Source organism: Lytechinus pictus, chromosome 2 (genome assembly GCF_037042905.1).
Source record: "Lytechinus pictus isolate F3 Inbred chromosome 2, Lp3.0, whole genome shotgun sequence".
NCBI lineage: Eukaryota > Metazoa > Echinodermata > Echinoidea > Temnopleuroida > Toxopneustidae > Lytechinus > Lytechinus pictus.
This window is the reverse complement of record NC_087246.1, coordinates 1,223,153-1,247,980: the sequence shown is the minus strand read 5'-3', so window position 1 is coordinate 1,247,980 and position 24,828 is coordinate 1,223,153. Positions and strand designations below refer to the sequence as shown.

The following is a 24,828-nucleotide window of genomic DNA, read 5'->3' as shown; positions in this document are numbered from 1 at the left end:
ACATTTACCCCCCGGACATCTACCCCTCGGACATCTACCCCCCGGACATCTACCCCCCGGACATCTACCCCCCGGACATTTACCCCCCGGACATCTACCCCCCGGACATCTACCCCCCGGACATTTACCCCCCCCCCCCCAGACAGGCGGTCCGGGGGGTAGATGTCCGGGGGGTGGATGTCCAGGGGGTAGATGTCCTAGAATCGTATAAAACATATTCCCCCAACAATCATTATTTGTTATGGCTCTGAAAAGGAAGGAGGGGAGTGGGGGCACGGGCCGGATGTAACCCTACCTGGAGTCAGCCACTGATATCATGGAGTTACCTCTATACAGTCAATCCATGTTTGTGTGATGGTTGACCACAGAGGCGTCTTATCGACGTAGTCATCGCGGGAGGGCATGGGGTCATTGATCACCATCTTTTGTTTCCTATTGAGGGGGTTCTGACCAGGGGTGGATCAAGAATTCATGGAGGGAGGGGGCTAAAAATCTACTTGTCACCTCGTTGAGGTCAGATGAAAGATCTTTCCCTCAACATTACATCCAACTTCCCATCATAGATTTAAAAACAACCCAAAACGGGGCAATGTTTATCGTAAGCTTGACTGGGGGGCGGGAAGGGTATGGGGGCACATGCACCCTTTACCCCCCCTAGATTCTATAGCCTGTGTTTGACTCAAGCAGGGGACGGTCATTTGTTAAGCTTCACTATGTGACATCGACTGAGGTTTAGAGAGATAGAGAAAGAGAGAGAGAGAGAGGGTGGATGGAGGGAAAATGGGAAGGGGGGGGGGCAGGAGGGGAGGGGATGGTGGCAAGAAAGTAGGTTTATCCATAGATCCTTTCAACCCATCCCTATCGAAATTATTTGACACTAGAATAATATATTTCATGGGCAATTTTCTTCCCATTTCTTTGAAGAGAGGATTTGAATTCAAGAAGAAAGTTCTTTCCCCATCTATCAAACCAAACAAAATGAACCTCTTAAATTCACTCCAATAAACAGTCATGATTGTGTGTGAGTCACACTTGGGTTACTGACAAACAATTCGTCACCTTGATTTTGTTTTTATACGGTCAAGTGCTATCTGCAACCCGATTCAACCACTGTCTTCCTTTTCATTATTATTTATTTGTATGAATTCAAATCTTCTTTCGTTTTTTTTTATTCCGCAATGATAAAAATATCAACTGAAATATTTCCTTTTTCAAATTTGTTTGTATGCTCAAAGATGCATAACCTACTAACATAGGATGTAAATGGTTAGGTATAAAGCTCATTATAGGCATGTACACTATATTAATTCCTTTATACCTTGACAGACTGTGAACATCGTAAAGACATAAACGAAGAACAATAATTTAAAGCAATGCGAACTCATTGCACGGACTTGTATTTGATATCATATAACATGCAGAGGTATAATGATAAGACAAGGCTTGAGGCATCACCACACCTTAAATGTTAATGCCACGGAGGAAAAAAAATATAATGCAATACCTCCACGGCATTACAAAACGAAATTAAAATTCTTTTTATTTCTTGCCGTTATATTCAGAAGAAGAAATCAAACATGTTCCGGATATAAATCTGGCAAACATTCCATTCAACTTTCAGGAGATGTTAATCATTAATCTAATCACTCATCGTATTCTCATTCAGGTGAATAATAATTGTTCTACATCGCATTATGCATTCTACGCCATCACTGTTACCATGGCAACGAAAATTCTTCATCCAACCAGTCACGTGATTCATATTGATTTGGATATCCGCTTATCATAGTCCAGGATAGGCCCCATAGACAAGGGGTCGAACCTTGTTTTTTTAGATATACAATGTTTTTTGATGGTTTCTTGTCAATTCGAGGGTGCTGATTCCGAATCTGAATGATGCCACTCTTGTAACCTTGAGCATTTTCTGCAAATTGGCAAAATCCAATATGGCCGCCAAAATATGCAAATTACCCATGAAAATCATAAAATTGCCCACACATTAGCTATAAAATGCATGTAGTTGTTGGGCAGAAGTGAAATACCAATTGGAAAAGCAATATTTGACAAAATATTTATTTTATTGATATTCAAAATGGCCGCCATAACCCCTGTATACTTTATTATGTAGAATATGAATGGGGAAAAATATTTTTTCAAACAAGAGCACTATTATTGCACGTGATTGTGACCTGTGAGTGGACTACTGTCTGAAAACATGACTATTAACAAAACTATGTCATTTGTATACTATCTAATGTGATAAATGCTGTATTTTTTATATTCAAAATGGCTGTCATAGACCCCTTATACTGTGTACAATATATAAAAGGGGACAAATAATTTTCACAACCTTTGAATTTGTTTAACTTTAAAATGCCAATAACTGCGAAATATTGGTGTAACACTGTCTGACAACAAAGATTTCTAACGAAACATCATTTCCCTTGCAATTTCGGTAATTATGCTGCATGTTGACATTCAACATGGCTGCCATAGGCCCTATCTGTATTATGAACAAAGCGAATGAAGAAACTAATTTTCACAAGAGTAAAAACAATAAAATGAATGTAATTGTAATCTACGATAGAAATATTGTCTAAAAACATGTTTTCTGGCGAAATATATCATTTCCTTTTTCATGCATGAGATTAATGCTGTATTGTAAAATTCAAAATGGCCCCTATGGGCCCTTACAGTATTATCTACAATGTAAATGGGGACAAATACTTTTGAAAGAATTAGGATTTGCCTGACTATGAAATCCATATAATTCTGTTGTATAAGGAAAATATTGTTTGAAAACGTGATTTTTATAATGAAATATAACATTTCCTTTCCCATGTAGGTGATAGATACTGTATTTTGACTTTCAAAACGGCCGCACAAGCCCCTACAAATTCTGTAACATGCGTATAGGGAAACTAATCATCACCAGAATGAGAGCCAAAAACGCACGTAACTATGTGATGTATAGGTCAAATTTGGTATTGAACATGATTTCTGACTAAATACATCACATAATGGTTGAGAAGGTAATAAAGGCCTTACTTTGAAATTCAAAATTGCTGCCATAGCCCAAAGTAGTATGTACATTGTAACTGGGGACAGATAATTTTGACAAAATTTTTACTATGAAAATGACTTAATTTTGATGTAAGTGTTAAGTATTGTCTAGACCCAATGATTTCTAACGAAATATATCATAGCTTGTGTCATAAAGGTGATGAATGCAGCCTTTTAAAAATGAAAAATGGCCGCCATAGTCCCTTATCTTAATATGTAAAATTTGAATGGGGAAAGATAATTTCCACAAAGAAACATATTGCAGCCATTTTGAAATTTAAATATAGCATTTATCACCTAAATAACATAAGAAATGATCTATTTGGTTAGAAATCATATTTTCAGACGATATTTCACTCATACATGCAACACCATTTAGACAAGCAAAGCCAAATTCTGTTAAAATTATATGTTCCCATTCACAAAGTACATAATAGGCCTACCGTTAGGGCCTGTAGCGGCCATTTTGACTTTCAAAATACATTATTTATCACCTACCTGGCAGAATGAATGATATATCTTGCTAGAAATTATGTTTTCAGACAATATTTTACTCTTGAATTACAATTATATGCATGTTATGGTGCTGACTCCTGTGAAAATTGGTTTCCCAGATCGATTGTACATAATACAGTCAATGTATTTTGGCGGCCATTTTGAAAGTCAAAATACAATATTTAACACAAATATGAAACCCGAATAATATATTTCGTTGCAAATTATATTTGAAGACAGTATTCCACTAATTTACCACAAAAATACGTTTTAGTGCTCACCTTGTGATTGTTTTTGTCCTCTCTCACATCGTAGATCATAATTTTAGGGCCTTTGGCGGCCATATTAAATATCAAAATACAGGGTTTATCACATACATGGCATGTTAAATAATAAATTTCGTTAACAATACTGTTTTTAGTCAGTATTCCACTCGTTTATCTTAACAAAATGCATTTAAGTGCTCACTCTTGTGATTTTTTTGTGTCACCATTCACATTGTACATAATAGTATTAGGGCTTTTGGAGGCCATTTTGAATATCAAAATACAGGATTTATCACATAACTGACATAACAAATGATATATATCGTTAGCAATCATGTTTTCAGACATTGCTTCACTCATAGATCATAATTACTTGCATTTCAGTGCTCAATTTTGTAAAAATTAATTTTCCCCATTCATATTGTACAGGGGTCTATGATGGCGGCCATTTTGATATCAAGAAAATAATATTTTGACAAAAATCATTTTTTCAGATATTATTTCACTCCGGCAGCACAATTGCATGTACTTTATAGCCAATGTGTGGACAATTTTATGATTTTCATGGGTAATTTGAATATTTTGGCGGCCATATTGGATTTTGCCAATTTGCAGAAAATGCTCAAGGTTACACGAGTGGCATCATTCGGATTCGGAATCAGCACCCTCGAATTGACAAGAAACCATCAAAAAACATTGTATATATAAAAAAACAAGGTTCGACCCCTTCTATCCTGGACTATCAGTGGGATGTAAGCAATAAGTTATTGCTTTGGATTTTTTATTTACTTTATAGGACAACAATATTTCCCAGGGCCCATGGCCTTCTCCCTCCTAACGATGGAAACAGAACACGATGGGGGGGGGGGGGGGGTGATGCAGTTAAGCTCCTCCAACTTGTTTTCTCTCCAAAACTGAATTTAAGTGGGGCACATATTAAAATAAATAAGTTAAGAACATATTACAAAAATGTAAATGAGTGGATAAAATTAAATAAACAATGAATATCCGCCTACAGATGAATAAATGAATGGAACATGCAATAAAAAGCCGTTAACCTTGAACCTTTTCTTCGATCTCTTGTGAAAATGTCATGTTGTTTACATCATAATGCAATCATAAACTTCATCATCTTCCATCACATGACAGCCTACATGAACTGTTGAGTCATTGTAACCAATTTCCATCTCTTTCCTTGAAAGGTCATTTCAAGGTTACAGGAAAAAATGAGACCATGTTTCAGCCATTAATTTTGTCTTCTCCCCTCTTCTCTTTCGTCTCCTCCTTCCCATTCTAATTTATATTATTTCCATTCTTTTCCTCGTTTCATCCTTGTCCCGATCTCATCATTCCAGTCTTTCAACCTTATCTGCCCTTCATACTCCTATACTCCATCCTTGCTCCATCGACTACCCCCCCCCCACAATTATAATTTTCTACTTAAAGGACAAGTCTACCCCAACATAAAGTTGATTTGAATAACAGAAAAAAAATCCAACAAGCATAATACTGAAAATTTCATCAAAATCGGACGTAAAATAAGAAAGTTAAGACATTTTAAAGTTTCGCTTGATTTCACAAAACAGTTATATGCACATCCTGGCTGGTATGAGACTATGACGTCATCCACTCACTATTTCTTTTGTATTTTACAATATGAAATATTCTAATTTTCTCCGCATTGTCGATATCAAGTGATACAACGATTAATTCCTCCTGAACATGTGGAATTGGCATTGTTTAATACTATATGGATCAGTCAAGTTGGTCCTTATTGTCAAATCTATAAAAAATGAAAAATTGTATAATTCAAACAATAAAAAACAAAAGAAATAGTGAGTGATGGACATCATCGACTGACTCACCTAGTTGTGCATATCACTGTTTTGTGAAAAATAAGCGAAACTTTAAAATGTCATAACTTTCTTATTTTACATCCGATTTTGATGAAATTTTCAGCACTATGCTAGTTTGATTTTTCTCTATTTATTCAAGGATGGACTTGACCTTTAATTTTTACCCATTTTCTCTGTCTGCCTCTCTCTCCCTTCCTTGCTCCCGCGCGCTAGTAACATGGATGGTGAAATAACGCAAGAAAGATGACACTTAAATCATATTTAGCGTGTTTCACAGACAACTTGCACAAAGTTTAATTTCACTCGGGAAATGACAAGCATTGACTATATACAATGTTTACAGAGGTGTTATTAAATACTATACACACAATATATAATACTATATATAAGTTCAAAACATGAAGAAAAACACTACAATCATAACAAAACAGCAACCACATGTCTGGACTAATAAAAATAAATACTTCTAGTTTCATTTCATTTTAATACCATCAAAATTAGGCTCAATTAAAAATGTTTATGATGTATATGTTGGAATGAAACAATTACTTTCTTAATGGAAATAATTAATATAATTTTCACTAAAATTACACCATGGCAAGTTATTTGTCGTGTTTGTATCTTAGTCTCAGATAATTGCAATGTAGAAATCAATTACCTGCCAAGTCAAATGCTCCAAAAATAATGTTCATGAAAAACAAATATAGGGAAGCTATCCTTGAAAACTGTTCTGGATAGGAAATAAATATGTAAGAGAAAATGATCCCCTATTTCCTGCTCTTTTGTTCTTCTGACTTTTTTTGTTGTAAAATACAAACTTACCAAACCTATTTGCACACTAAAGCAAAACACTTAGTTATATTTGACTAGTCGCAATAATTGCGGTCAAAATGATCCAAGTTGCCAGTGGGAAAACAAATTCAATGCATTTAGTGTTTTTTCCCCTCATTAATTTGGATGATCTTTAACACAATATTCTAAATCATATTCTAGTAAAATACCACAAGTCATGGTAGTTTCTAGTCAATTGTTTGCATTATTTATGATCACCTTCATTGCAAGAAGATTATTTATGCAATAACACCTTATCTAAGAAACTGGAAAAATATGGGGAAAATGTTTTCAGTAGAAGCACTTTACAAGTAGCCATTAAGAATGGATAAAAAACCCATCTAGAATGACCACTATACAACATGAAAACTGTGTTTTTAATGGTGGAAAATATGTTGAAAAAGTCTGAATTCAACAACCTTAGTGAGAATCCCCCCTTCCTTTGTGTCAAGGAATGTTATCCAGAAATCACACCCAAAATTTGTAACGATGAAAAGGGTCCATTCACATATAACTTATAATCAGCAAAGTGATGAATTGCTAGATAGATTCCAACAGAATGTATTAAACAGAACCTTAACACTTGCCTGAAAGCAAAACATTGAATGTTTTAAATCTCTTTGATAGGACTTCCTCTTACTCTATCATTGTTGAAAGTAAATAACACTTAAATACACACAATGCACAGAGCAAGAAACTGATATCATTTTCACATGACTCGATGAATAGTAAATAACCACAATTAAAAGCTGATGAAATAATTAAAACAGTAGTGAAACAAAAACAGCAGTAAAACAATCATTGATCAATACATGAAGTACATGCCATTCAAAAAGTATGTAGGCTAAGTAATATAAACAAAAAATTCTTACAATATTTATGAGCTTGTAATGTTTGTATTGTCAAGTTTCCATATTCAGGAAAGGGAAAAAATATGAATTATCATTTCTCAACAAGCTGCAGGAAAGCAGAAAAGTTTAATATATATTCTGAACTGTTTTAATTATTCAAGTGGTTATATCTTTATGATTTTTTTTAAAGGATAACATCAAAATAACTACACCCATATAAGATCATTGCTTTATTGAAGCCTGAAGGTTATGAATGATATGAAAGGTTGATTCAAGAAGAAACAATTTCTTTCAATGATGTGTTGCATCAAAAGCTGTAAGGGAGGCTAAATAGTACAAAAAGACCACCTGCCGATATGCACATTGGGGCAGTTTCATAAAGCTGTCGGTAATAGCGACTTTAAAAACGACTGGTGATCCTTTCTTGTGGTAAAGAATATTCACCATTAATGTTCATTGGTGATTATTTAGTGCGCAAGAAAGGTTCACCAGTCGTTCTTAAAGTCGCTCCTAACTTACAAACAGCTTTATGAAACACCCACAAGGTTTCTTATTGGTCCTCATGATGATTAACGTGTGCCATATCTTTTTAAGATGTACAATATTTCCTCTTTGTCCAGGAATCAGACCAATGTATTTAATCCCTTAACAGTTTCAACGTGAGATCAACTCAAACTTAATTAACAGAATAGTGAAGTTCTTTTTTAATTGAATGTGGATTATTTTCTGTTATGATACAGTGCAGGTAAATGTGATCCTATTATAACAACAAAAGAGGTTTAACAAAATTACAATTAACGGAAACAGAACATATTAGCCGTATTAATCTCAAATACATGTACCAGTAATCCAGTATTTCACTGAATGGACAATGTACCCATACAATTACTGAATTACAGTTACACTCTTTCATCTCTCAAAAATATAAATTATACAGGAACTTGATTGGGTTGCTGTGAAGTTTAATAATACATGTATCAAAAATGTTTTGTTTGGTATACTATAACAGTAGTATTTTTGCACTTGATAATTTGAAGTTATAGTACAATGAAATGACGAGTACATGACCATTCATATACACAATAGATAAATCATTGTTTTGATGTCATTCATTCACTAATCATGACACACACACACATGATCATTCCCACACAAACAAACAATTGCTCTCACACACACACTATATCACCCACTCACTCATACCTTTCTCTCTTCATAACATCATACACACGGTAAAGGCATTAAATAATCATTTAAAACTCATGTTAATATATCCCAGTGGAGCATTCCAATGATACGTTATCAACACTAACAAGCCCATTATCTTTTGTTCCTTTTCTGTGAGACCATACACATTGCTATACAAGATAAATCTCACACAAACCATGATGTGACAACCCTTCTTAATCACAATGCGCATCTTATCACTTTCTTTCCTGTGTAGTTAAATACATCTACATGTATGGCCTATGCATTTAGGTCAGAGGAATTTATATACACAAGATTGTACAAAATATGCCATTTAGAAGCTCTCTCTAAGAAAAAAGATTTAAAATTTACATCATGGCTGCATTGAAAGGTTGTATTCTTTATCTTCTCCTAATGCATGCTCACCGCCATCCTACATTTAAAATGCAAACAAATAGCTTCACTCATTAGTGATGCACACACATTGCCTTGCCATCCTACATTTAAAACCTCTATATACTGCTTCACTCAGTCAAGATGCATGCTTTGACCTTACATAAAACTCTGTACAATTGTGATGTATCATCTCACTCAAAACCCTACATCACTATCCATCTCACTAACTTGATACATTCAAGACAAATACTGATCATCAATCAGGATTTGAACATCAAGTATAGCAGGACAGCGATAAGCCCTTAACGCATATTCATGAAGCAATGCTCATGCATATTCATTATGCTCTTTAAGAGACATCTGCTTTCAAAACAAAAGGCTGTCTTTAATGTACACAGCATCCAATACTGCATTCTGTCAAGATACCATAACAAGCCACTGGTTTCTCTCCTGCTCTGTGGACTATAATGCATCAATTTCCTTGCCAGCTCTGAAAACGAATATACATTGTTTCACTTCTGGATTGCTTTAACCATTCGAGTTTAAGTCCTTCTGCCGTTCATCTCTCAATTCCTCATTATGGACGAAGATTAAGTTGCAACTTCTGCTTCTTACGTCATAGCACAAGTCACTCATTGCACCAATTCCGATTTAAAATAACCTCATCTTAGACCTTGTTCCTTTCAAAATGTTCTTTCTGTCAAAATAATACCACTCTATTTTCTTTCTAATTCCATTTCTCCAATCCACATAATTACCACCTCTCCATACCATCCATGCTTCTCAAAAAAAAATAAAGTTAACCTTTAGAAGAACTCACAATGAATTATTTAAATGCTAACCAAATATATAATATTTCCCTCACACACAATAAGCTATTATGATCATGTTATCATGCTAGTTGCTATGATACTAATCTACAAAATGATTTTTGTAAACTTGGTCCAAATGAAGCTGTAACAATGAATGATGTCATTGATGATGTCATCAGATGTGCTTTTCTGCAAGTTGCAGATGACAAAGACTGATAAATGGTAGATGTATAAGTGGAAAGCGTTTTGTTTACAGTCCTTAGACCCCTTATCATATTATGATAGAGATATTGGTAAATGGACATCGCATTAAAATTCAGTATCATCATAAATAGTGGTATAGCATACCTTGGATAATCAAGATGCAGGCAAATGCCATATGAAATTATCTTTTGGATATTTTTTGAGAAGCTTTCATGGTGGAGTTGGGTTGGGTGGAGAAAAAGCAATTTCAAGTAGAGGTGTTGTTGATTAACAACAAGGCCAAGCGGTATGATACATATCTTGGTTTGATGGTGATTTATCATCAGTCCCTTACATTGTCTTTGTTGATGGGTGATGATGATCTTTAATCACAGTCCCACCCATTGTCTTTTATCATGTGTGCCAGCTCAATGATGTATTTTCCTTCCTTGTACTTCTGACTGTTCTCAAATGCATGCTCCTAAATGGGTAAGACAAGAAAAGAAAAGAAAATATTATTATCAAATCAACTGTGGGCATATAATGTCTGGTCTGAATTTAGAGCATCCAAACAAATGAAGATATCAGGAGGGGAGCAAGTAAGAATATAAGAAAGGTTATTTCTCTTAAAACAAATTCATTTTTATGGTAACAAGTATTTAAATCTAATGAGAATTAAAACCACCAAATGAGTTTCTCAATAGGGGAAGGGATGGGGGAGGTGTTCAAGCTCTCTTTTCATGTTCATGTTGTATGATGATGATACAAGAACCTCTCATTTTAATACCAAACCAATAACCCAGAGAACATGTGCACTTTGTGAAAATTTGACACATTTCAAATAGGTTTTGGTGGATGGTGCAATGCAAGAACAGCTGACTATTATTGATTATAAGCAGACACTGAGTATCAGTTGCTTAGAAAATTGTCACGGCAACATAAAAAGAAAGGATGGTGTTATCCGTTTATCACTTCTGACAGTTCAAACTTTACTGCCTTCCTTTCTTGTTTTTCCATTGAATGGATGTTGTAGAGACAAAAAAAATTACAGCAGAATTTTTCAAAAGCTTATCACAGAAGAACCATATGTCTGGCCAAATCTTCTGCTTCCTATACCCCTCAATATAGTCACCTGTGAAAAATCTCACAGTTTTATTTCTACAAATGATGATAGTTTGTACTTTGTACGATATGGACTCTAATAGCTAGGTACGATGATAAAATAGAAGTGCTCATTTTACCCATCGGAACCTTGAAGAACTGTTATCTTGTATGCTAGTACAATTCTAGTATCAGAGGTTGCTATTTGTAGACCATCTTATCTACAAAATTGTCTTTACTTTATTCATATAAATATGATCCATACACTTTTTTATGAAATGCCCTAGAAAGAGGTAAATAGAACCTTGTCCCTAACTAGAAAACTATGAGGTGAATAACTGCAGGTGTTCTGTAAAATGATCATGCTTGGAGTACCACTTGTGTGTATATTGGTCAATATGATGACCTAATGCCGTCTGTGTAAATATTATTGGCTTCTGGCTAGTTTGCAAGATTGATTTAAGGTTTACAGTTATGTTTGGGTTTTAGGATTTCAAGTGATAAGCACCAAACAGCAAGAAAAAAAAGAAGAGAGAATCCTATACAATCCAATGTATCAGGAAATGCTTATCTGGCATATTACATCACACTAAACTTTTATACTTCCCCCTAATAATTTCTGGATACTAGCCAATTCAAATGAATAGCCTGCTCATTTAGAGGATACCAATATATTTCATCGTTATATGGATAATTTAGCAATGAATAACTTAAAAAGTCTTTAAAAACTTTTAACCGAAATGTATCTAGGGTCTGGGTATACTTACATATTTCCATCCTAGTGTGGTCTTACAGCACTCACAGTAAATATCAGATACAGCATGGAGACCTGTTAGTAGAACCCTCTCTTCAGCAGGCCCACAACCAACGTTCACTCTGAAATGAGACAAAATAAAACAAAAATACTTCAAGGAACAATTCATAGTAGATAATCAGATACAGCATAGAGACCTGTTAGTGGAACCCGCTCTTCAGATCAACAACCAACATTCACTCTGAAATGAGACAAAATAGGAATCCTAGTATATCCATGATAAAACAATACTTTCATGGAAGGATATGTCATGACTGGACAATCTGTTATGTAGCAATTATCATAGGATCTGGAATAACACATAAGAATAGCTTGATGTATAACATAACAAAATACATGTACATATACAGTAAAGACAACAATTTTAGAAGGGGAAAAAAAGAGATTGTTAAAAAAAATCTGTGAGCCAGATAAAGCTTTTCAATAATGAAGAGAACTCTTGGTTGATGCAATTTGAAGAGATAACTACATGTATGCACATAGGGATTTAATAGGTTACTAATGGTATCAGCGTCAGTGATGGGTTCTAGGAATTTCTTTATTAATTATCATCGGCATGGCATTAGCAAGACAAATGACCTTTCAAATAGAAATAGATGAAAAAATAAAAGATGGGAAGATACAATGGTTACTTTCCAGTTCCACAGAAGTCATCCATATTGTAATCAATCTATTCCTCATCACCAATAAATCATCTCAATTTCAATTACATCAAGACCTTACAATAAACAAACCGCTAGTCTAATATCAGCACTATCACAACCTCATAACAACGAGGCATAAATCACCAAGGAAAGACTAAAAACTGTGTCAGAGTCGAGTGAGATATGGCTACATCTTCCACTTCACATGAAAGCAACCGGAGATAGAAGATCTGAACTTTTATCTCCATGGTTTAACAGCTAAGAGGGTGCTAAAGCTTCGTGTGAAAAAAAAAAAAGCAAACCAAACATAAATTTGTTACATAATAATGTCAATTTCTACAATAAGATTAAAAAAGAAATTCCTAAAAAATGAGTATCCATCATCAGAAGTTAACAAAATGGAGCACAGAAACTGGAGGGATCTTGGCTCAGATAATTAAGAGTGGGGGGGGGGGTGCAATACACTAATGTACTACGCATGTAATGCGCCCTCTATATTTGGAGAATCACCCACTGAACAAATAATTTTCAATATATACTGTATTTTCAACTTCTCTTTGCCCTAGATCTGCCACTGGATTGCATGCATACAAGTTCCCTATGCTCAGAACTAACTTCCTTGTAACTTCCTTGTAGTAGGGTGAGAGAAGGAATAAACATTCTATTGTAATGGTATGAAATCATATTTCTTTGTGTATTCATATAATTCTTCCCGCTACTTTTAAGAAAATTAATTCATTTTATCTGTAGATTATTTTCAAGGAATATACCTTAGATTACTTCAACACAACCACGACTAACAGCTAGAAAACAAAGTAACTTCCTCATTTATAAATAGGCCTACAGTACATGTACATGTATACCATTTAATTAGCGAAAAATGATTTAAACAAAATATTCATTGTCTTGCAAAAATAGAGAGTGAATGAAAAACGTGTGAATGTTTTTTTTTAATGAAATACTATCTGGATTTTCTTGTGTAACTTTCAAGAGAACTAGATACCTTCATATCATTTTCAATCTTGACTAACTTCATCCTAAGAATATAAGATCACAATGCTGGTATAGATATCATATATTTCCTGTCTTCAATCAATGTTCCAATTTCTATCTTTCTCTTTGTTTTCAGAAGAGAGGCTGGTAGGTTGGGAAATAGGGAATACGGAAGCAACTTTCAGGATCATGATTTCCTAGTTGGGTAGGACAGAATCCCTGAATATGCTGTGTTTGTGGAGGGTTTTGTTATGGAAAAATAACCACAAAACTTGCTCCCTTTAATTTTATTCTAAAGGAAAGTTCGAAGTGAATGACGACATATGCATACTGCATATACTTTAAAAAAATCCTCTCTGAGAACATTATTCTACAAATCAATAGATACCATAGTCAACAGTACGTACATACATGTACAAGAGCCAACCCTTCCTTTTGTTATGATGGCAAACACAAGTACCAGGATGTACTTGCGTATACATGCCAGCTAATTCATTTCATGAACAACCCATAAAATTGACTGCCACTGAGAGGATAAACCAAACATGAACAAGGATGCATTTATAATCTATTTAAATTTTAAGGTCTATAGAAGGCTAAAGGTTATCCTTTTCTAAGGATTGGAACAAAGACATCTAGAAATAACCTGATCAATAGGAGAAACTAAAAATCAATGCTAGTTCTAGAATCAACCCCAAGACATGTAGGACATTTGTCGCACTTAATCGAGAGCACAAATTCAACATGTAGGCTTATAAAGGGGATGTGTCAAGTGATGAAAGGGGGAAGAGGCAATGGACTCGGTCCCTAAAACATATCATCAAACCATGGGCATTTTATTCATACAGTCACCCCTCTAAGTAAATGTGAACAGTGAAAATTAACAAAAACGAGTAACAAACCAACATTGAAGTGAATATGCTACACATGTAAATGAAGCCCCCCATTCCAATTTAGAAAGTAAATAAATAAACAAACAAAAAACACATACGTCAGCAGCCAAAGATAAAAACCTTGCTACATGAATGATCATGACGTGGTAATCCTTTTATAGAGTTGCCTTTATTCTATGACATGGCCTTGTTTTTAGTACTCTCATTGTCTGGATTGCAAATAGCCCTCATCAGCATACAAACACCTAACCTCAACCTACTTTATTACCTTCATTATTTTGTTTATTTCAAACTGACCATGTTTATGCTCGTGTGTACTTTTCGTGCTGATCGATCAAGTCAAATATTTTTTCTCTCTTCGATTTTTAAAAATCTAAAACTATGCTTTTACAATGATTTTGACTTTCGTATGTTATGAAAATAAAAATGTCGGTTGTAGAAAAGATCTCATAATGAGTTTGAATAAAATGACAACATATTTTCAAACATTCTATGAATGAATTAAAACATGCAGACTCTAATTGCTGAGAAATGAGCAAAATAAGAATGACATTCCAGCCAGGTGCTTATTAGTGATCTACAGTATGATTGATTTTTCACCTTAGATCTCATGATGAGCACGAGTCCCTAATGCGGGAGTCTTACGCATATAAATGCATGAGACTCGGTTTTGATCGTCGCGCCTATACACCATTGCGATTGTACCTATACTTATAGAGCAATATCACAATTGATCTGAGGTTCTTGAGCAAAGAAATTCTGTCCACGATAGAACTCTGCAATGATAAACGGGGAATCTTTCTTGATTTTCCTATATTCTTAAGCAAACTTTATTGCTTTGATGTTAATTCTGTATTTTGGTTTCCTCTCATTTGGATTGAATATCTTCTCCTGACTGGTGCAGCCAAGCCAATGCACAAACAAAATACTATTATCTTTAAGTTGCAATAGAAGAATTTTGTCCAACCAAAACAAGATCTTTCTTTCTTACTTTCCTTTCAGCTTTTCACCCTTACAAATGTAGAATTTATCTCCTTTCACTGTCGACCTGCTATTTTCCAGTTCAGAACTTTGGGTAAAATACTGGAGATTGCTCTTACACGATTCATAAATGAAATACCCCAACTCTGTCATTATCTTTAAATAATAACTTAAACAGCAGATTGATGCAGGATTTCTTATCAGAAAAAATAAAAGAAAGATAAATAAATTTACAAAAGATAAATATAAATTCAATTCATGCAATTAATACAGAGACTGTGAATGGGAGCTTTAAAGTGGTTTTGCTGTATTTTTGAAAAGTAAACTGCCCTACAAAACTGATAGTTCCTGGAAGTGAATATTGAACATTCAATAACAGCCAATATTTTAAATATTTTCAACATAAAAACACACTTTATTTTCAATGTATGTAACTAAACAAAAGTTTTGAAATTCCACATCTGTGTCAGCTGTGATTTTAAAACCACTTCGATTATTACATCTCTGCAGCAACAGCTTCACAGGACACAAGATTGTCAAAGCACAATAAACACAACTATTTAACTTCAACTATTTCAATCATTAGCATACATGTAGAAATTTAAATGAGTATAGCAGGGGGAGTTTAAAGGAGGCTGGAACTGAAAGACTACTGCATGTAAACAGGAGATCAATTCTTGTAAAGAAAAACCATTGCGCAACAATGGCAAGAAAAATCTATACCATAACAAATGCACTGTACTGTAGTACTAGGAAAAAGACCAATTACAGTGTGATTCTACACTGAGGCCTTTTATTGGATTGCTGTGCATGAGACAGAGAAATGTAACTTACTTAAATATCCAATGCAAATATGGCACTCTAAACCCTAGGATAGTTGGATGCTGTTGAATATAAGACACCGTTCTCATTATACTTCTAAAACTGGTTTACTGGAAACCGGTTCAGGAAACCAGTTTGGAAGATCACTTTGCTAGCGTTCCCATTTGATCACCCGAAAGTAGTTTTCAAAAGGTGGTTTCAGACCGCCTCGAAGTTCGCCAGTTCCAGGTATTCTCTGATCGGGAAATTTACCCCGATCAGAAAATACCAGGTATTTTGGCGGTGTGAAAGCAAACTACGCGTAATATCCCCGAAAGAAAATACCCGATAAATAGTAGGTACTTGGCGAAATTACGAGAACTTTCGCGGGGATTTGTCCAAGGTCGTGGGTATTTTGGCGGTCTGAAAGCAAATTACGGGAACTTTTAGCCCAGCGTGTCGTTGGGTGCGGCGCCGTGCATGGGTTGCTGCTGGGCTAGTGATTTTGAATTTCGCGCCTTGCTGCTTATCAGACCATACTGCGCATGCTCGTAACTTCAGGAACTTATCCCGAAGGGTATGTTTCAGGGCGGTGTGAATGCAGGAATAATTAATGGGTATTTTCCAGCCTAAAAAAGTTCTCGTAATTTAACGGGGATTCTTGTGATCGAGGCGGTTTGAAACCACCTATTGCCACTTCATGTAAAGCGGTCTTGTTGCTAAGGGAACACTCTCAGTGGGGTAACATGTTTCGGGTGAAATTTGAAGTGTAGGCATTCCACATACAGTTTGTGGAGTAGGACGCTCGAAATGTGCGAAGATCGCTTCCCCAAGAACGGTCGTGTCCTCACGCTAAAACCAGTTTAACGAGGTAAAACGATCTCCAAAACTACATCGCGAGGTGGTTTTCTGAACCGGTTTGGAAGATTGCTTCCAAGATCGTTTCGATCGTTCTCATTACACGTTAAACTAGTTTCCACTAAACTAGTTTCCAGTATCAAAACTAGTTTTAGGACGGTAGTGAGAATGGTGTCTTACATGCCTTGTCATACATGTAAATATGTAGCTTTACATTTCCTTTGCACTTCCTCTTTACATCAGAAAACCAGCATAACTTCTGCTTATTTTTCAAGTCCCTAGGACCTAAAATGATTGTTTCAGCCAACTAGCATTTAAAAGCAAAACATTTCAAGACATGTATTTAAAAACATATTCCTGAATTTCTATGCAAACCCTCTTTTGAAATAATTTTATTGGAAAAGGAACAATAATATGAATCATTCCTTTTCTCGTACCCAATATTGAAGAATTTGTCATATTAGGAACAGAGTGTCAGTGAGCATTTATAACCAGAAACAATTATCAAAATATTTGATTAAAAACTACAGTGAAAAGAATCATCAAAGCATGCATGTGTTGTGTATCATTTTATAAAAGCCATATGTACACAGAAGGTCTGATGATTCATATTTCATATTAAATGAACACTTCTTCTGATTGCATTGCTATTTTTTATATGATGCCTATAGATACATTCTTCAATTCTTTTAATGAAGCAAAATTGCACAAAGGCCTATGAGGTTTTGTTGACAAATTTCCTTATCATAAAAAAAACTGCTAAATATGCACATGAAGGTACCAGCAACTCATGGGATAAAAAACAGGATGTTTTTTGTCTTTTAACAGACCTTGAAAATTGCAATTTGAGAAAAGTTTTGATGAGCCATCTACATGTATAAATAAAGAAATAAAAATATTAGAATAGGCCAGTCAACTTTGATTTACTGCCTCACAACAGTGAACAGTGCAATATAGACAGCATCCCTCTTCAATGAGAAGTGTGCATTAATCTAAAAAAATGTTTTCAGTATCCAAATTCATTGTCCAAGGTTGCAAAAACAAAGCAACATTCAATAAGATATATTGGGGGACAGTGCCTTGCACATTCATATACAATCTTCATTCCAATTACATCATACGTCTGCGCTTGTAGACTAGTACCCAACCCATCATACTGTACATTGATGACACATAATGAAATAATCTAGCCCCCCCCCCCATATATACAGTGCATACAAAAGACACCTCTCTATCAAGGTCCACAGTTAATGAATTCATCAGGTAGTCTGACATTGCAGCTGTCTTCAATATAAGAGTAAATGAAATTGGTGAATTTGTAAATCAAACGGAAAACAGAAAAATTCAAAGCAGATTGTTATTACATATATGACTCATAAATTGACCTTATTCTACATGTAGTTTAGAAACATCAAAATGAAATGAGATCATATTTGTTCTACCATCCTTAATAAAATAGGACTGAATGTAGACTAATAATAATATGGGACTGCCCTGGGTATTCCCATATCATTGAGGTCATAACACACAACAATAGATGACTGATACAGACTGCCTCCATATAGTTTCTATGGTGCTCTATGGACTGGAAAATCATTACTGTGAGATATTTTACCAAGTATGCAATTATCACTGGTAGGCCTATAAAGGGGAGGGGGTAACTAAGAGAGGAGGGAGGGGAGATGACAGAATTATAATAATCAATACCATCCATAGTATGCATTATCACTTGACATCAATAGGTAAATTTTGACATTTTATAATCCCACAATGAAGATGGGTACTTAATTAGCCTACATAATAATATGTACATGCAGCATACCCCTGAATCTCAAGTGACTCAATTAAAGGGATGGTCCGGGCTTAAAGTATTTATAGCTTAATAAGTAGAGTAGAATTCACTGAAAATGCCAAAAATTTCATCAAAATCAGATAACAAATATTAAACAAAGTTATTGAATTTTAAAGTTTAGCAATATTTTGTGAAAACAGTCGTCATGAATATTCATTAGGTGGGCTGATGATGTCACATCCCCACTTGTTCTTTTGTATTCTATTATATGAAATTAGGTTTATTCAATTTTTTTCCTCCAAGAACTAAAAAAATTGGATTGACAACTGATTTAGTGCATTAGATATTTATTGCTGCAACTTATTTCATTATAAGGGAAACATATTATTCACACAAGTATGAAATAATGAAAAAAATATGATTTTATGTAATAACATAAGAAAACGGAAAGTGGGGATGTGACATCATCAGTCCACCTAATGAATATTCATGACTGTTTTCACAAAATATTGCTTAACTTAAAACTTCAATAACTTTATAATTTATCCAATTTTGATAAAATTTTTGGCATTTTGCTTGGTGAATTCTACCCTATGTATTAAGATATTAAGGTATTAAATATTTTCAGCCCGGACCATCCCTTTAAACATGGACGGAGGGAATTAAAGACGTTATCAAGGTAAACAGACAAAAACGTGTACTTATCAAAAGGGTTGACTATTTCAAGTCAAAGACACGAGTGTGAGAGATTAGAAACAAGCGGAACGCCTCTGGCAGTCTCGCCTGCATTACCCAATGCCATATAGCAGCAGTGCTTCCTTTGAAAATAGCTAATGAATATTATTCACTGAAGAAAACACTAATATGATAATAAAATATTATGCCCATCGACCCAAAATGACCTTCGACCATGATCATGTGACCTAAGGCATGTGCAAAACAATCATTCATACTTGATTATCCTTATGTCGATGTTTCATGAGCTAGATCCATAAACTTCCTTAGTTATGATGCCAATTCAACACATACTCCCAACACGGCCAGAGTTCATTGACCTTCAAATGACCTTTGATCTTGGCCATGTTCCTAAAATGCATACAGGGTATTCAGAGATACACTGCTGCTCTTATGTCCAAGTTTCATGAACTAGATCCATAGACTTTTAACTCTTATCCAACGGTGCCACGAAATCCCGGTCATATATGACCGGAGCTCCGTGTCAACAAACTTTCCCCGTTCGTAGAATCTCCGTAAAACATCGTATATCCTCGAAATATACCTCAAAAGATAGGGCGAATTCTCTGCTTTACGATGATATCCAAATATGGACATTTCCGGAAACGATCGGTATTTTCCGGACAACTGAAATAAGAGACGTCTTTTTCATTCAGGCAGGTCCCTGCTAGCTTCAGCTCGTGGGCATCGCGGTGCATGTTTACGTTCGCGACTCGCTGATTTTGATCATTGTCCCTCCGAAGAAAAATCGTTCAAAATGGATGATAGCGATGTTGAAATGGTTTCAGTCTTGGATTCAGGGGAAGAGTCAGACCTGAACAGGGGTTTGAGTGATGATTCTTCAGATTATACTGACATTTCGGATGATAATTCATCCGATAATGATGCTCCTTCAACATCCCGTGTGCAGTCACCACGAAGGGCCGTACGTGGCCGTCAGCGAGGCGGAAGGAGAGCTACTGCTGCAAGACAAACTCAGTAAGTTTACCTCCTTATTTCATCATTTTATTTCAATAAAAACACTAGTGGAAGCTAATATTCCGTGTAAAAGTTAATATTTTTGTGAAATATTATGTTTTATTGGGAAATACCGGCCTAATTATGGTTTACTATTGATAAAACTGTCACCTGTCCCGATCATTTTCGAAACCGGAAGTGCACGGACATTTAAATTTTCAACTTCCGGTTGGATGTTTATTTGGGAATGGTAGCTAAAACATATGAATATTAGCATTACAAAGTGTTATACGGGAGTTTTTAGACTGAAATGATGAGAACAAATAAAGACACTGCCAAAATAAGGACTAACAATGGTCTTTCCAGCAAAAAAAAAAAAAAAAAAGGTTTTTTGGTTTGCATCCTGATGACTGATGAACTGCAATCCCCCCCCCCCCCCAAGATAAAAAAATTGTCACCCACTCTCACTCTCATTGTTGTTTTTCTTCATTTTTTTTTACAGGGGGCACCAAAAACCTCACCCCTCCCTTATCAGAAATTCTAGTTTAAAAAAAAAGGATATATTATTGCGGTCCCATTATTGCATCATTTGATAATATGTAGATTTCTCTTTATTTATTTTTTTTTCATTTCATTTTATTTTCATCTTATTTTCCGTGTATAATTCTAGGCCTGATGTATTCCATTTTTTTATAAGCCTATGCAGTTGAGGTCTAATGTAAGCTTTCTTTTTTCGTTATTTCATCACAGGAGAGTCCAGTACAAGTCCTATGATGACCGAGATGGCAATGGCCCTGCCAAGCGAGAATTGAAGTTCAGGTCTAATCGACCTTCAGGAGCACAGTTGGAGAATGTGAGGACAAGACAGGGTGCTGCCACAATGACGACTGCACAAGATTATTTCAAGCTCTTCTTCACCATCGAAGTAATCCAACAAATTTGTGATTATACAAATAAATACGCAAATGCTCACATAGCCAATAACTCAACCTATGCCTCTAGTGATGGGACCTGGAATCCAGTGACAGTTGATGAGATGTGGAGCTTGATCGGACTACTTATCTACATGGGTCTTGCACGCTTTCCAGACATAGAGAGCTACTGGTCGACAGCGACGCTATACCATGGTTCATGGTCGCGATCGTTCATGTCCAGGGATCGGTACAAGGCGATTATGAGTTTTCTTCATGTCGTTGATCCTGACACAGAGGATCCCAATGATGTGTTACGCAAAGTTCGTTTTCTTCTTGACCACATGAAGCAGACGTGCCAGGCATTGTATCAGCCCCATGAACATATCGCTATTGATGAGCGAATGGTGCGGTCAAAAGGACGCTTCTCAATAAGGCAGTACATTCGCGATAAGCCAACGAAATGGGGCTTCAAGCTTTGGGTGGTGGCGGACTCTAAAACCGGATACACGTTTGACTTTGACGTGTACATTGGACGACGAGAACAAGCTTCCGAGAATGGGCTGAGCTACGATGTGGTTTTCAGTCTCTGTGAAAACTTGTTGCACCAAGGCTACAAACTTTATATCGATAATTTTTACACATCGATGAAACTGTTGACCGATTTAAAGAGAAACCAGGTTTGGGCATGTGGGACAGCTAATAGTAATCGGAGAGGATTCCCAGTGGAATTCAAAACCACTATAAAGGACTGGTCCAGAAATGCATCGCGCGGGAACATGAGATGGGTCAGGAGTGATGGGAACCTCGTCCAGCAGTGGAAGGACAACAAAGCGATCAGCATGATCTCCTCCTTTCACGATGCAAATGACTTCGAGTATTGCCGACGCAGAGTGAAGGAAAGAGGTCAATTCCACCGGAAGTTAGTGCGTCAACCTATGGCTGTTCGCGACTACAACAGTTACATGGGCGGTGTCGACCGGTCTGACCAGTTGCTGTCTAACTATGACATTCTTCGGAAAACTGTGAAGTATTGGAAGACCTTGTTTTTTCACTTTGTAGACATCGCGATCATAAATTCCTTCATCTTATTCCAAGATTGGAGGGGAAAGCATGCAAATGTGGAGGCCCTGCATCGGCCATCAAGATATGATCCTCGCAATTTTCGCGAAGAGCTTTGCAGACAGCTGGGTGGAATCAATGACGACGATCCAGTACCTCTGCATCGCCCTGTAGCACCACAGGCAGCGGCTGTTCCTGTACCAGCAAATGACCCGGAATTCTTCCACCTTCCAGAGGACAGTGTAGACAGACTAGATTGCAAAGTGTGTGCAAAAGCAATGAAGAAAAATGCCTACAAATCATATGTACGATGTTTGAGGTGTGATGTCCATCTCTGTATGAACAAGAAGAGAAATTGCTATTATACTTTTCACACAGATCCCTCCTTCAAAGACAGTGTGAAATAGAGACTGAAAGACAGTGTGAAATAGAGACTGAAAGACAGTGTGAAATAGAGACTGAAAGACAGTGTGAAATAGAGACTGAAAGACAGTTTGACATCCATCTGAGTCACTTGTAATAAAGACTGCACCAAACACATGTGATATTTTGCAAGGCTCATTGCCATAATTTATATCTTTTTATTGTACGGTACAAACAATTATTCGTGGGTACATGTTATTTTACGCAAGCTCATCAATATTCATGACATTACATACGCAAATTTTGTAACATTTGTTTAAAAAAAGTACAGAAGAAACATTTATCTATCATGTATGAGGCAGGAATCACTTGTTTTCTTTTTCTATGTATTTTTTTGTTTATTCAACTTTGGTGTATATGTAGTTATGTACATGTATTTTCTTGAACGGAATTCACACTTATGTATTTGAATATCATGTAAAGTGTCATATTTCACAAACCTTTGAATCATAAATAAGGAAATAACAAACAAATATGATATTTCATAATTTGAAAATATAACTCATACTTCATTCTCATGAGGTTTGGATATTTTTTTTGCATACTCCCCTTTGAAGGAAAAGACTTTGTTTCACCTGAACAATGCGTTCATCAATATTCATAAGAAGTAATTTGCATAAAATATCTGATATTGTGATTTTTTTAATTACTATATAGCATTCTTCCTTTATCTAAAGATACCTATTGTCATAAAAAGCATCTTACTAAGAGCAGAAATCATTCATTTATTTTTAAAGATTTTTTTTTTGTGAGCTACTTTGGTATATAGGCATTTTTTACAAAATTTTACCCGTATTTGAATATTATGTAATATGTCCTACTTCACAACTCATCAATAATGTTTATATACAAAATGACCCCTATTTTTACTCTACATACTTCAAAGAATATTCCATGCAAGTTTGACTATATTTTGAGTTAAATTTCCCTTTCAATTATATGATCAAATATGATTTTTGCCCAAAATACCTGTCTTTGCATGAATATGCAGAAGTGCTAATTTGCATATGATATTATAATATATGCAAATTATTCAAAATAATTTGTGTCAAAAGAAAGATTATATCATTAGCTTTATTTTGGTATATCATAAGGCCAGATTGGGCAACATTAAAATATTTTACTGAATTTATTATGTTAACCAGTGTGTCATTGCTCATTTGGCTCTCAAATAGGCCAGTTGGATAAGAGTTAAAGTTATGATGACAATTCCAAAAATACCCTGAGCATTACCAAAGTTTGTTGACCCTAAATTACCACTGACCTTGGTCATGTGACCTGAAACTCGCACATGATATTCAGGGATACATGGTTGCTCTTACATGTATGTCCAAGTTTCATGAACTAGATCCATAAAATTTTAAAGTTATGATAATTCCTCAAATAACCCCAACATGGCCAAAGTTCATTGACCCTAAGTGACCTTTGACCTTGATCATGTGACCTGAAACTCGAGCAGGATGTTCAGGGATACATGGTTGCTCTTATGTCCAAGTTTCATGAACTAGATCCATAAACTTTTAAAGTTATGATGACAATTCCTCAAATAACCCTAACATGGCCAAAGTTCATTGACTGTAAGTGACCTTTGACCTTAATCATGTGACCTGAAACTCAGGCAGGATCTTCAGTGATACACTATTACTCTTATGTCTACGTTTTATGAACTAGGTCAATATACACTACTTTCGAAGTTATGACATTTCAAAAACTTAACCTTGGTTAAGATTTCGATATTGATTCCCCCAACATGGTCGAAGTTCATTGACCCTAAATAACCTTTGACCTTGGTCATGTGACCCGAAACTCAGGCAGGATGTTCAGTAATACTTGATTACCCTTTATGTCCAAGTTTCATGAACTAGGTCCACATACTTTCAAAGTTATGATGACATTTCAAAAACTTAACCTTGGTTAAGATT

At 35.5% G+C, this 24,828-nt stretch overlaps 1 protein-coding gene across 2 annotated transcripts in view; it reads right to left on the bottom strand.

Moving 5' to 3' along the window:
- Positions 1–5,940: 5,940 nt before the first annotated feature.
- The window catches only part of LOC129255038 (protein yippee-like 2), a 38,753-nt gene continuing 19,865 nt past the window's right edge, over positions 5,941–24,828 (bottom strand). For both annotated transcript variants that reach the window (XM_054893590.2, XM_064106871.1), the window contains 2 exons: positions 11,810–11,918; positions 5,941–10,422 (listed from right to left, as the gene is read on the bottom strand). In XM_054893590.2, the coding sequence (XP_054749565.1) occupies positions 10,327–10,422; positions 11,810–11,918 (205 nt within the window). In that variant the 3' untranslated portion in view covers positions 5,941–10,326. The remainder of the gene's footprint in view (positions 10,423–11,809; positions 11,919–24,828) is intronic.